Below are 11,555 nucleotides of genomic sequence, written 5' to 3'. Positions count from 1 at the left end.
TCAGGGTCACTTCTATAAATAGCCCACCAAGGCTATTCAGATGGGACTGTGGTTCCCTTCTGGACAGTCATACCAGGGACTTCCCAGTGAACAAGGGAGCATAGGCTCCTCTCTGGATCCCACCTTTTCATCTCTTCTGAGAAATGTACCCTATTATTTCCTCCATAAAGAGTGCCACCTATCCAATTCCTCAAGGATCTAGAACTAGAAATACCATTTGACCCAGCCATCCCATTACTGGGTAGATACCCAAAGGATTACAAATCATGCTGCTATAAAGACACATGCACACGTATGTTTACTGCGGCACTATTTATAATAGCAAAGACTTGGAGCCAACCCAAATGTCCATCAGTGATAGAACTGGATTAAGAAAATGTGGCACATACACACCATGGAATACTATGCAGCCATAAAAAAAGATGAGTTCATGTCCTTTGTGGGACATGGATGAAGCTGGAAACCATCATTCTGAGCAAACTATCACAAGGATAGAAAACCAAACACCGCATGTTCTCACTCACAGGTGGGAACTGAACAATAAAAACACTTGGACACAGGGTGGGGAACATCACACACCGGGCCTGTCACGGGGTGGGGGGAGGGGGGAGGGATAGCATTAGGAGATATACCTAATGTAAATGACGAGTTAACGGGTGCAGCGCACCAACATGGCACATGTATACCTATGTAACAAACCTGCACATTGTGCACATGTACCCTAGAACTTACATTAAAAAAAAAAAAAAGAATGCCACCCATCTATTTGCCTGTCCTCTTTTCCATATGGGGAAACAAACCATCCTTGATGACTAAGACGAATGAGAATGGCACACAAGTATATTCCCGTAGAGTATTTATTTATTTACTCTGTAACAGTTCACATTTTAAATAGTGCTTCCTGACAATATACCAGCTGGCTCTTCTTTAATAAGGGCAATAAGGATAGCAATTCACATTCGGGGGATTAGTTTCACCATACCACACATTTGGGGGATGGCAAAAACAGGGTCTAAGGAAAAGGGAGGGTGTTTAAGGGAAAGAGGAGGGTAAGACCCTTGCATTTGTAGAAGTCATTACTATTTCTCAGTAGTGGTCATATTGGCTTTGCCGGCAACCTCAAGATGGGATTAAAGAAAGAAAGGAGCATGTCCTATCTTAGACACCTGGGTGGGTGGCTGCCTGCAAGGAGAAGGAGGCTTAGGGACACATTTCACAAGAAACCAGCACCCACATTGGTCAGATGAAGCTTCCTCAATTTTCAGCCACCACTTACACCTTTCTGTACCGGCTGCAAGAGGAAGAAGAAAACCAAACTTATAATGTTGTTTGGCAAGGAGAGACTCAAACTTATCATAGTCAAAAGAATCTATGTTAAGTTTGTAAATACACCATGAAGAATTCAGGTACATTAAGTTTCTCTAGCTTCCTCTCATCTCTTTCTGGGATTTGCCCTGCATAAACACAGTCCCCTGCCCAAACAATCCCACCAAAACAGGTCCTCAGTAAACAACTTCATGTTTCACTCCTGCATAGAGTGGCTGGCTTCCCAGAGAGCCTTAACATGACAGAGAACCAGGTTATGCCTGGACAGCTCAGCCAGACCACAGGACCACCACCCAAGTTTTGGGTATTCAGCTGCCTATAAATTAATCCTTCAAATTCTATACTAAACCAAACTAGGTCCCAGACCCTTAAACTCAAGTAGATTCAAATCCATCAGTGATAGACTGGATTAAGAAAATGTGGCACATGCACACCATGGAATATTATCTGGAATCATTCCCATACTCTTAATCTTCTTAATCCTCCAAAGTCAAGCTGGACCCACAGATGACTTCCAAACTGTTGAAACAAAATTTGCCTTCAGGATCTTAAGGCAGAGGCACCCAGAAACCTGATAAGGCCAGTCTGCAGGCCAGGAAACATGTCGGTTTGGATCTACTGCTATCAACCTCCTGTTACGTCATAACGCCTGTCAGTGGGTAATTAACAGAGATCCCTTTAAATCTGGACTTCATAATTTTCTAGAATCCTTTTACTAACACAAGCTAAAAGATACAAGCCCGGCCAGGCATGGTGGCTCACGCCTGTAATCCCAGCACTTTGGGAGGCAGAGGCGGGTGGATCATCTGAGGTCAGGAGTTCGTGACCAGCCTGGCCAACATGGTGAAACTCCGTCTCTACTAAAAATACAAAAAAAAAAAAAAAATTAGCCAGGCGTGGTAGCGGGCACCTGTAGTCCCAGCTACTTGGGAGGCTAAGGCTGGAGAATAACTTGAATCCAGGAGGCGAAGGTTGCAGTGAGCTGAGATTGCACCATTGCACTCCAGCCTGGGCAACAAGAGCAAAACCCTGTCTCAAAAAAAAAAAAAAAGATACAAGCCCAGATAAAGAGAGAACCTGAGTTGCACTCAGGGATGACCTATCAAGGTTATTCAAGAAGCAGTTTTCTATCCGCTAACATTGAATTTTCTGCTATATAAACAATGACCTAAAAGTTTAGAGAAGAACTTAATTGAAGTAGCAGATTTATACAGAAGAAGGAAGTAAGCACTGGAGATAATTCTAAATAACTTAACCATTTATAAAAGTTATAGTATTTACAGAAGAATTTTCCCAAAATACAATGCTTCAAAGGCTCTACAGGAAAGGAGAGATGCCGGACAAAATGGTTGCATCCTGGACTCAAGTAGCAGAAGCAAAAGTCCAGAAACATATCCCTGAATAGAAGAGAAAGCAGAGTGAGGGGAGTTAAGGAGGATGCCCTATAGAAAAAGATGCAGAGAAGAGATACAGCACGATAAGGACATCAAAGGCTCCTGACTTCCAGTTCTCTTCTAAATTGAAGACAGCATGCAAGCATACACTTCTGATGTCGCCACAGAAAAAAGATCATGACTGGCAGAACCATCAGAGCCACATATAACACAATATGTGGACTTGGTCAGAGATGGGTCACTGAGACTACATCCTCTTGCTCCCCTTGTGATAGCAATATAGTTATTCTTGTGGTCACTTAATAGACATGGATAGAAAATCTAAGGAAATAGGATATAAAACAAAAGAGATGAAAATGCTTGGATGGCTAACTCAGTCTTCCACTATAAATCTTTCTCATTCTGTCTACAATTTTGAAGTAGCCAAGGTACAGGTGGGAAAGAATAAGGAGAGAAATAAGTGGCCCTCAAAATCAGAGGTAGGGCATCTGGAAGTCTCAAAATGACCAAACAAACCAGATATATTTCAGAAGGACAAGAAACTGGATCCCTGAAGCTTAGGACATACCTGGAAAATAACTTCAACACAACACTAAAAAATACACACGTACAACAAAATGTTTCCTAGTCATAGACTTCACTGGCTTTCCCAGCAAGACTTCATAAATTAGACATACCAAAAAAATTAAATACTTAAGAGATTCACATTTCCACATGATCCACGCAGAGTTCCTAGAGGGGGTTAATGCAGGGAATGAAAAGGTAGGTAAGACGCCCCAGCCAAATAGATCATGCTGCTGTCAAAGACTCCAACATGCCTTCCCAAGCCTTTGCAACCATCAGGGAGGTGGTAAATGAGGATGAAGAAGTCTTCTCTCCATAGAACTGATTTTACAGTGACAGGAGAGTAGAGAGGGTATCCACTCTGTTCACTTCTTCTGCAACTGAAGATTCCATCAGATTAGATCTACGGAAAAAGAGTTATCAGTGACTTTATTGTTTTTCATGGTAGAGATGTTCAAAGAAAAGCAGGAAAACTAAAGGTCAGAATATTCCTCTATTTTCCTGTCCTTTTCTTTAGCCCCAATAGTCTGTAAACATCTTCTCCTTCCAGAAAGGCCCAGAAACTGTTATTTTCCATGATAAGCTTTTGAACTTTGAATGAGACTATAATATTTCTTGGGAGTGGGGGTGGGGAGGGAACATTAGCATTTGGAGCAAGATGATTCTTTGTAGTATGTAACTGCTACAAGCCCTACATGATGTTAGCATCACTAGCCCCAACACAGAAAATACCAGTCGTAGCCACCCGTCAGTCATTGGGACAATAAAAACCACGACCCCACATTGTCAAATGTCCCCTAAGGAAGATGCTATTATTTCCAGCTGAAAACAACTGAGAATCATTTCTTCATGTCAGAAGGCATCCACAGGAAATAGTGTTGGTCCAAAACAACTGTCTTGATACACGTCTACTCAAGAAAGCTCCCCATTCTGCCTACTTTCTAAAGGACAAAGCTGGAATTGGCAGTACTTGTCCTAAACCCTCGAGGAACAGTATTTCAGCAGCCACTCACCTCGTAGGGAGCTTCAACAAACTTTATCCTAGAAAGAAATCTTCGCAGCTCCCCACGGCCAATTTTGGGGGTGGACTCCTGTAGCTGAGCCATCTGGCCCTCCATTAGTGCCCACCGTAGACTAAGCTTGCTGACCACCAGGGCTGCTGGATGGCCTTCGGAGCTTGGCCCTGTTGTCCTGGTAACATAAAAGGCATCTTTCCAGAGGTCGTTAATTCCAACTGAGGAAGGACAAAAACAAGAGCAGTTAACATGGACACATACTGTCTACTAACAGGAGAGGGGTTTGGTTCAACAATACATTTATTTACTCACTAGTTCACACAGGAAATGTACTGAGCACTGAATAAACAGAAGGCAGTGAGCTAGCCCATGGGTGCAAACTAGGGAAGGACTGGACACCAGTAAGGCAGCACATTCTTCCTGGTCTTTGCACCTTTACTTCTCTGAAGCTATTTCCAAAAAAGCCCAACTCAGGAACTGAGAGAACGTGCCCCTTGTGTCAAGAATTCAGTAGAAAAGCATGCTGTTTTGATTACTGTAGCCTTGTAGTATAGTTTGAAGTCAGGTAGCATGATGCTTCCAGCTTTGTTCTTTTGGCTTAGGATTGACTTGGCGATGCGTGCTCTTTTTTGGTTCCATATGAACTTTAAAGTAGTTTTTTCCAATTCTGTGAAGAAAGTCATTGGTAGCTTGATGGGGATGGCACTGAATCTATAAATTACCTTGGGCAGTATGGCCATTTTCACGATATTGATTCTTCCAACCCATGAGCATGGAATGTTCTTCCATTTGTTTGTATCCTCTTTTATTTCATTGAGCAGTGGTTTGTAGTTCTCCTTGAAGAGGTCCTTCACGTCCCTTGTAAGTTGGATTCCTAGGTATTTTATTCTCTTTGAAGCAATTGTGAATGGGAGTTCACTCATGATTTGGCTCTCTGTTTGTCCGTTATTGGTGTATAAGAATGCTTGTGATTTTTGTACATTGATTTTGTATCCTGAGACTTTGCTGAAGTTGCTTATCAGCTTGAGGAGATTTTGGGCCGAGACAATGGGGTTTTCTAGATATACAATCATGTCATCTGCAAACAGGGACAATTTGACTTCCTCTTTTCCTAGTTGAATACGCTTTATTTCCTTCTCATGCCTAATTGCCCTGGCCAGAACTTCCAACACTATGTTGAATAGGAGTGGTGAGAGAGAGCATTCCTGTCTTGTGCCAGTTTTCAAAGGGAATGCCAAAACAGAGATATAGATCAATGGAACAAAACAGAGCCCTCAGAAATAATGCCACATATCTACAACTATCTGATCTTTGACAAACCTGACAAAAACAAGAAATGGGGAAAGGATTCCCTATTTAATAAATGGTGCTGGGAAAACTGGCTAGCCATATGTAGAAAGCTGAAACTGGATCCCTTCCTTACACCTTATACAAGATCGATTAAAGACTTACATGTTAGACCTAAAACCATAAAAACCCTAGAAGAAAACCTAGGCAATACCATTCAGGACATAGGCATGGGCAAGGACTTCATGTCTAAAACACCAAAAGCAATGGCAACAAAAGCCAAAATTGACAAATGGGATCTAATTAAACTAAAGAGCTTCTGCACAGCAAAAGAAACTACCATCAGAGTGAACAGGCAACTTACAAAATGGGAGAACATTTTCGCAACCTACTCATCTGACAAAGGGCTAATATCCAGAATCTACAATGAACTCAAACAAATTTACAAGAAAAAAACAAACAACCCCAACAAAAAGTGGGCAAAGGACATGAACAGACACTTCTCAAAAGAAGACATTTATGCAGCCAAAACACACATGAAAAAATGCTCATCATCACTGGCCATCAGAGAAATGCAAATCAAAACCACAATGAGCTGCCACCTCATACCAGTTAGAATGGCCATCATTAAAAAATCAGGAAACAACAGGTGCTGGAGAGGATGTGGAGAAATAGGAACACTTTTACACTGTTGGTGGGACTGTAAACTAGTTCAACCATTGTGGAAGTCAGTGTGGCGATTCCTCAGGGATCTAGAACTAGAAATACCATTTGACCCAGCAATCCCATTACTGGGTATATGCCCAAAAGACTATAAATCATGCTGCTATAAAGACACATGCACACGTATGTTTATTGCGGCACTATTCACAATAGCAAAGACTTGGAACCAACCCAAATGTCCAACAACGATAGAATAGATTAAGAAAATGTGGCACATATACACCATGGAATACTATGCAGCCATAAAAAATGATGAGTTCATGTCCTTTGTAGGGACATGGATGAAACTGGAAATCATCATTCTCAGTAAACTATCGCAAGGACAAAAAACCAAACACTGCATGTTCTCACTCATAGATGAGAATTGAACAACGAAACACATGGACACAGGAAGGGGAACATCACAATCCGGGGTCTGTTGTGGAGTGGTGGGAGGGGGTAGGGATAGCATTAGGAGATATACCTAATGCTAAATGACGAGTTAATGGTTGCAGCACACCAACATGGCACATGTATACATACGTAACAAACCTGCACATTGTGCACATGTACCCTAAAACTTAAAGTATAATAATAATAAAACAAAATTAAAAAAAAAAGAATTCAGTAGAAAAGCAAGCCCGAAACGCTAGGGAGCCTGAGAATTCCCAGACTGTCAGTGTGCAGTCACAGAGGCGATTTACCTTGCCAGTGTTTATTTTGCCTCATCTTTAAAATACAAGTTATAATAAAAATGGTGTCAAGATTCTTAATTACCATTATTTGATGTTCACTGAATATTTTATGCTACTGTTGAAAAAAACAGCTCAGTCAGATCTGATCACAGGATTTTCCAAGCTCACATCTCCCTGCCCCCAGCCCCCAATCAGTGGACAGGTGTGCCTGCAAGTTCCAGGTAAGTTGTTCTTCCCCATGTATCCCAACAAATCGAGAGAGCTACAAACACCAGCTGCAACCCAAGGCCAATGAGTTTGTAAGTAGACAGCCAAGTCCATAAGTAGCCAGAGAATGTGGAAAGAAAGAAAGGAGATGTGACCATCTGGTCCTCTCCCACTCCTGCACTCCCTGACCTCCCAACAGGAACAGCAAATTCCATGAGGGAAGGAATCGCTGAGAAGGAGATCACCAGACAACCTAGACTAGCAGGCAGCAGAGGCTGCAATCCCAATGCTTTGGTTTCCTGAGTTGAAGGTCTCCCACATAGGATCCCATTTTATTTACAGTATTATTTAGACAGATATGTGAAGTAGAAGAACACTTCCAAAACGTTAAGTGGTTATGAGTGGCCAGATTATGGCCAATTTTTCTTCCTTCCTTTGATTTTTCTTCTTTCTCCAATTTCTATGCAAGGGGCATAGTTATATTCAAAAAAAGGTTTTCTAAATCAATGCCCCAGCAAAACACATTCTATCTCCATCATGTCCTTCACAGCTAATTCCAAATCCTAATCTCTGAGTGGGTCAAGAAACTAGTCTTATTTGTAGTCCCAGCACCTGGCACAGTGCCTGGCATACAGTTGATGCTCATTAAATGTCTGCTGAAGGAGTGGCTGGATGAATCATCACCTTACAGACCCTTTGGAATGGGATGTACTTTCACCTCCACATTCAGAGCATACGGGTTCTCACCCTGTGAGTCCAGGGCTTCCACCCAGAGGAGCATTCCAGCAAAGCCCGAGGCACCAGGGACACCAGGGAAAGTGCCCTGCTGTCGTCTGAGAAGCACACATCCTTCCCTGGGTGGGGCAATGGTCTCATCACACACAGCCAGCATATACTCTCCCACCATCTGTATACACAGACCCCCGCTGGCACTGGGACTCACCCTCTGAAGCCGTCACTGTGCCGGTGGTGTTGGCCAGATCCAGAAGGATGGAGGGGAACGCAGGATGCAGGAGGTAAAGGTGGTGAAGGCTGGGCGGCTCAGTTCCTAGGATGATATCCTGACAATGAGCCGCAAAAAGGAAGAGCAAAGGTAACTCTACATTCCCACACACGACAGTCTTCAGGTGAAAAGGCAGAGTAGAAAATGGTGATTACTCATTGCTCTCAGATGCTGATGCCTGATCCTAACTACAAGAACGTGTTTGAAAGAAAGTCCCCTGTATAAGAGACATACTTCAAAGAGCTCAAAATACTAATCACTAACTCTTTCAAACCACAATCTACAGCTGGAAAATGCTTTCTCCCTTGTAAGAAAAAAAAGTAAAGCAGGCCAGGTGCGGTGGCTCATGCCTGTAATCCCAGCATTTTAGGAGGCCGAGGTGGGCAGATGACCTGAGGTCAGGAGTTCGAGACCAGCCTGGCCAACATGCAGAAACCCTGTCTCTACTGAAAATACAAAAAAAAAAAAAAAAAGCTGGGCATGGTGGCATGTGCCTGTAGCCCTAGCTACTCGGGAGGCTGAGGCAGGAGAATCACTTGAACCTGGGAGGCAGAGGTTGCAGTGAGCCAAGATCATGCCACTGCACTCCAGCCTGGGTGACAGAGAGAGACTCTGTCTCAAAAAAAAAAAAAAAAAAGGAAAAGAAAAGGCAATGTGCAGACCCCAAGAGAGGAATGTGACAAGATGTCCCAGTCTTCTGCCCATGGAAGTACTAGAATACTGGTTCATCCCTTGCAGCAGATGGGGCTTTGTGGAGATGAAATCTATTTATGAAAACACAGTAAGCCAAAGATATTTCCTTTCACTGGGTGTCAAAGCCAATTGCAAGCATCAGGCTAAAAATTACAAAAATCTTATCTGTTCCTGAAATGAGTGGAATGTCGACCAGACAGAGGCAAATCATCAATTATAAAACAAAAGTTCCAAGGCCTGAGTGTCAGTCTTCAAACTCTCTACAGCAGAAGAAATGCACATTGGGACTATCTTTATCAGTATGACTTCTATGTGGGGATGGGACTTGAGACTTGGCAGGTACATGAGTGTGTGGCCATGCAGTTGTTAAAACACAGAAGTACACCCATGTGAGTTAGTAAGTGGCTGCTCTCCAGAGCTTCCCAAGTGCCTCTCCTCCCTTGGGACTACCTTGGGCCTCCTGCAGTAGAGGAAATGGAAGCTCTGAGGGATGAATATTACCCCTGCTTCCATATCGCTGCATGGGAAGAAGTCCCCAAGTGAGGAGAAGTGTGAGCAGGAAGCTTGCAACCTCACTCTCAACACATGCCCACAAAGCAGAAGAGGGCATTTTCCACACACCCTTAGGATCCCAGGTATGAAGGGACAGATCTCCGGCTCAGCTAACATGAGAAGAAAACAGCCAAACACCTTCCTCACTGCCTACAGAATGAAGCACAAATTCCTTAGCATGAAAACCAGTCTTACACCATTTAACCAAAATATGCCTCTTCCAGACTGAGCTGCTATGACTCACCTGCCCACCCCATGCCGCACAAATGTCTGATCATCACCCTCAATCCATGCTTCACCTTACTCTGCCTAACTGTTGCCAATCTTATTTGCCTCTTAGACTGTCTAACCATCCTCTCTACCCCATTTCTACACTTCTCATCCTTAGGTGCCCACCTTGAACGCCCCCTCTGAGGAAAAGCTCCCTTATTACCCTAGGCAAAGTTAACACCTCCCTTCTTTTGTGCTTCCATGTAAACTTCTTACTTGTACCTCTATTAAAGCATTTTAACATGGCTCTTTTTTTTTTGTAGTTATTTATAGAAGACTACATTTGAGACTTATCTTGTCCAGTACCCTCATTTTATTATAGGAGGGGTCTTCAAAAAGTTCATGGAAATGCAGATTATGAAAAAACTATGCATGGACTTCAAAATTTTTTTTGCACCAAAGGAAACTCATACTAACTTGTTATAACATGCCTGAAAAGGAGCTACTCTGAGGCACCAAGAAGGGTAAGATATCAGTTTGAAAACAGCCCCTATCAAAGTAACACAAATTCTGCCAAAAAGTTGAAGCAAGAACACACATCAAATTTATGGTGAATTTTGGGTGGAAGAATGGTGAAATCACTGATGCTTTCTGAAAAATTTATGATGACAATGCCCCAGAGAGATCAGCAGCTAAGACGTGGATAGCTCATTTTAACGACGGACAAAATGATGTCAGAGATTAAACCCACAATGGCAGACCATCCTCATCAATTTGTAAGGAAAAAATTAATCTTGTTCATGCCCTAACTGAAAAGAACCAATGATTAACAGCACAAACAATAGCCACCATTGAAGACACCTCAATTGGTTCAGTTTACATAATTCTGGTTGAAAAATTAAAGTTGAGCAAACTTGCCACTGGATGGGTGGCAAAACTGTTGGCACATATTAGCTGCAGACAAGAGCAGGGCTTTCAATGGAAATTTTAAACAAGTGGGATCAAGATCCTGGAAGCATTTCTTTGAAGATCTCTAGCAGGAGATGAAACATGGCTTTACCAGTGTGCTCCTGAAGGCAAAGCACAATGAAAGCAATGACTACAAGAGGTGGAAGTGGTCCAGTCAAAGAAAAAGTGGAAAGGTCAACAGCAAAAGTCATGGCAGTATTTTGGAGGGATGCCCAAGGCATTTTGCTTGTTGACTTTAGGGCTAAAGAATGATAACATTGGCCGGGTGCGGTGGCTCACGCCTGTAATCCCAGCTCTTAGGGAAGCAGAGGCAGGATGACAGCTTGAGCCCAGGAGTTCGAGGCCTGCCTGGGCAATATAGCGAGACCCCATTCTCCACAAAAAGGAAAAAAAAAAGACAAAAAAAGAATGATAACAACTGCTTAAAATGAGAGTGTTTGGGAAAGCCAAAGCTTTAGCAGAAAAACACCTGGGAAAGCTTCACCAGAGAGTTCTTCTCCACCACAACAACATTCCTACTCATTCCTCTCATCAAATGAGCAATTTTGTGAGTTTCAATGGGAAATCATGAGGCATCTACCTTATAGTTCTGAGTTAGTTCCTTGTGACTTTCTTTAGTTTCCTAATCTTAAAAAATCTTTCGCAAGGACAAAAAACCAAACACCGCATGTTCTCACTCATAGGTGGGAATTGAACAATGAGAACTCATGGACACAGGAAGGGGAACATCACACTCCGGGGAATGTTGTGGGGTGGGGGGAGGGGGGAGGGACAGCATTAGGAGATACACCTAATGCTAAATGACGAGTTAATGGGTGCAGGAAATCAACATGGCACATGGATACATATGTAACAAACCTGCACATTGTGCACATGTACCCTAAAACCCTAAAGTATAATAAAAAAAAAAAAAAAAAAGAAAGGGAACAATGAATCT

The 11,555-nt window shown here is 42.7% G+C and overlaps 1 protein-coding gene across 1 annotated transcript in view; it reads right to left on the bottom strand.

Moving 5' to 3' along the window:
• Nucleotides 1-490: 490 nt before the first annotated feature.
• FAM234B (family with sequence similarity 234 member B) overlaps nucleotides 491-11,555 on the bottom strand; it is a 39,789-nt gene continuing 28,724 nt past the window's right edge. The window contains exons 11-13 of the mRNA XM_032159666.2: nucleotides 8,135-8,252; nucleotides 4,298-4,518; nucleotides 491-3,687 (exon numbers count right to left, since the gene is read on the bottom strand). Of these exons, the coding sequence (XP_032015557.1) occupies nucleotides 3,682-3,687; nucleotides 4,298-4,518; nucleotides 8,135-8,252 (345 nt within the window). The 3' untranslated portion in view covers nucleotides 491-3,681. The remainder of the gene's footprint in view (nucleotides 3,688-4,297; nucleotides 4,519-8,134; nucleotides 8,253-11,555) is intronic.

The sequence above is a fragment of the Hylobates moloch genome, unplaced genomic scaffold, assembly GCF_009828535.3.
Source record: "Hylobates moloch isolate HMO894 unplaced genomic scaffold, HMol_V3 SCAFFOLD_8, whole genome shotgun sequence".
Classification (NCBI taxonomy): domain Eukaryota; kingdom Metazoa; phylum Chordata; class Mammalia; order Primates; family Hylobatidae; genus Hylobates; species Hylobates moloch.
Note: the sequence above shows the minus strand (reverse complement) of the source record. Positions and strands in the feature narration are given on the sequence as shown.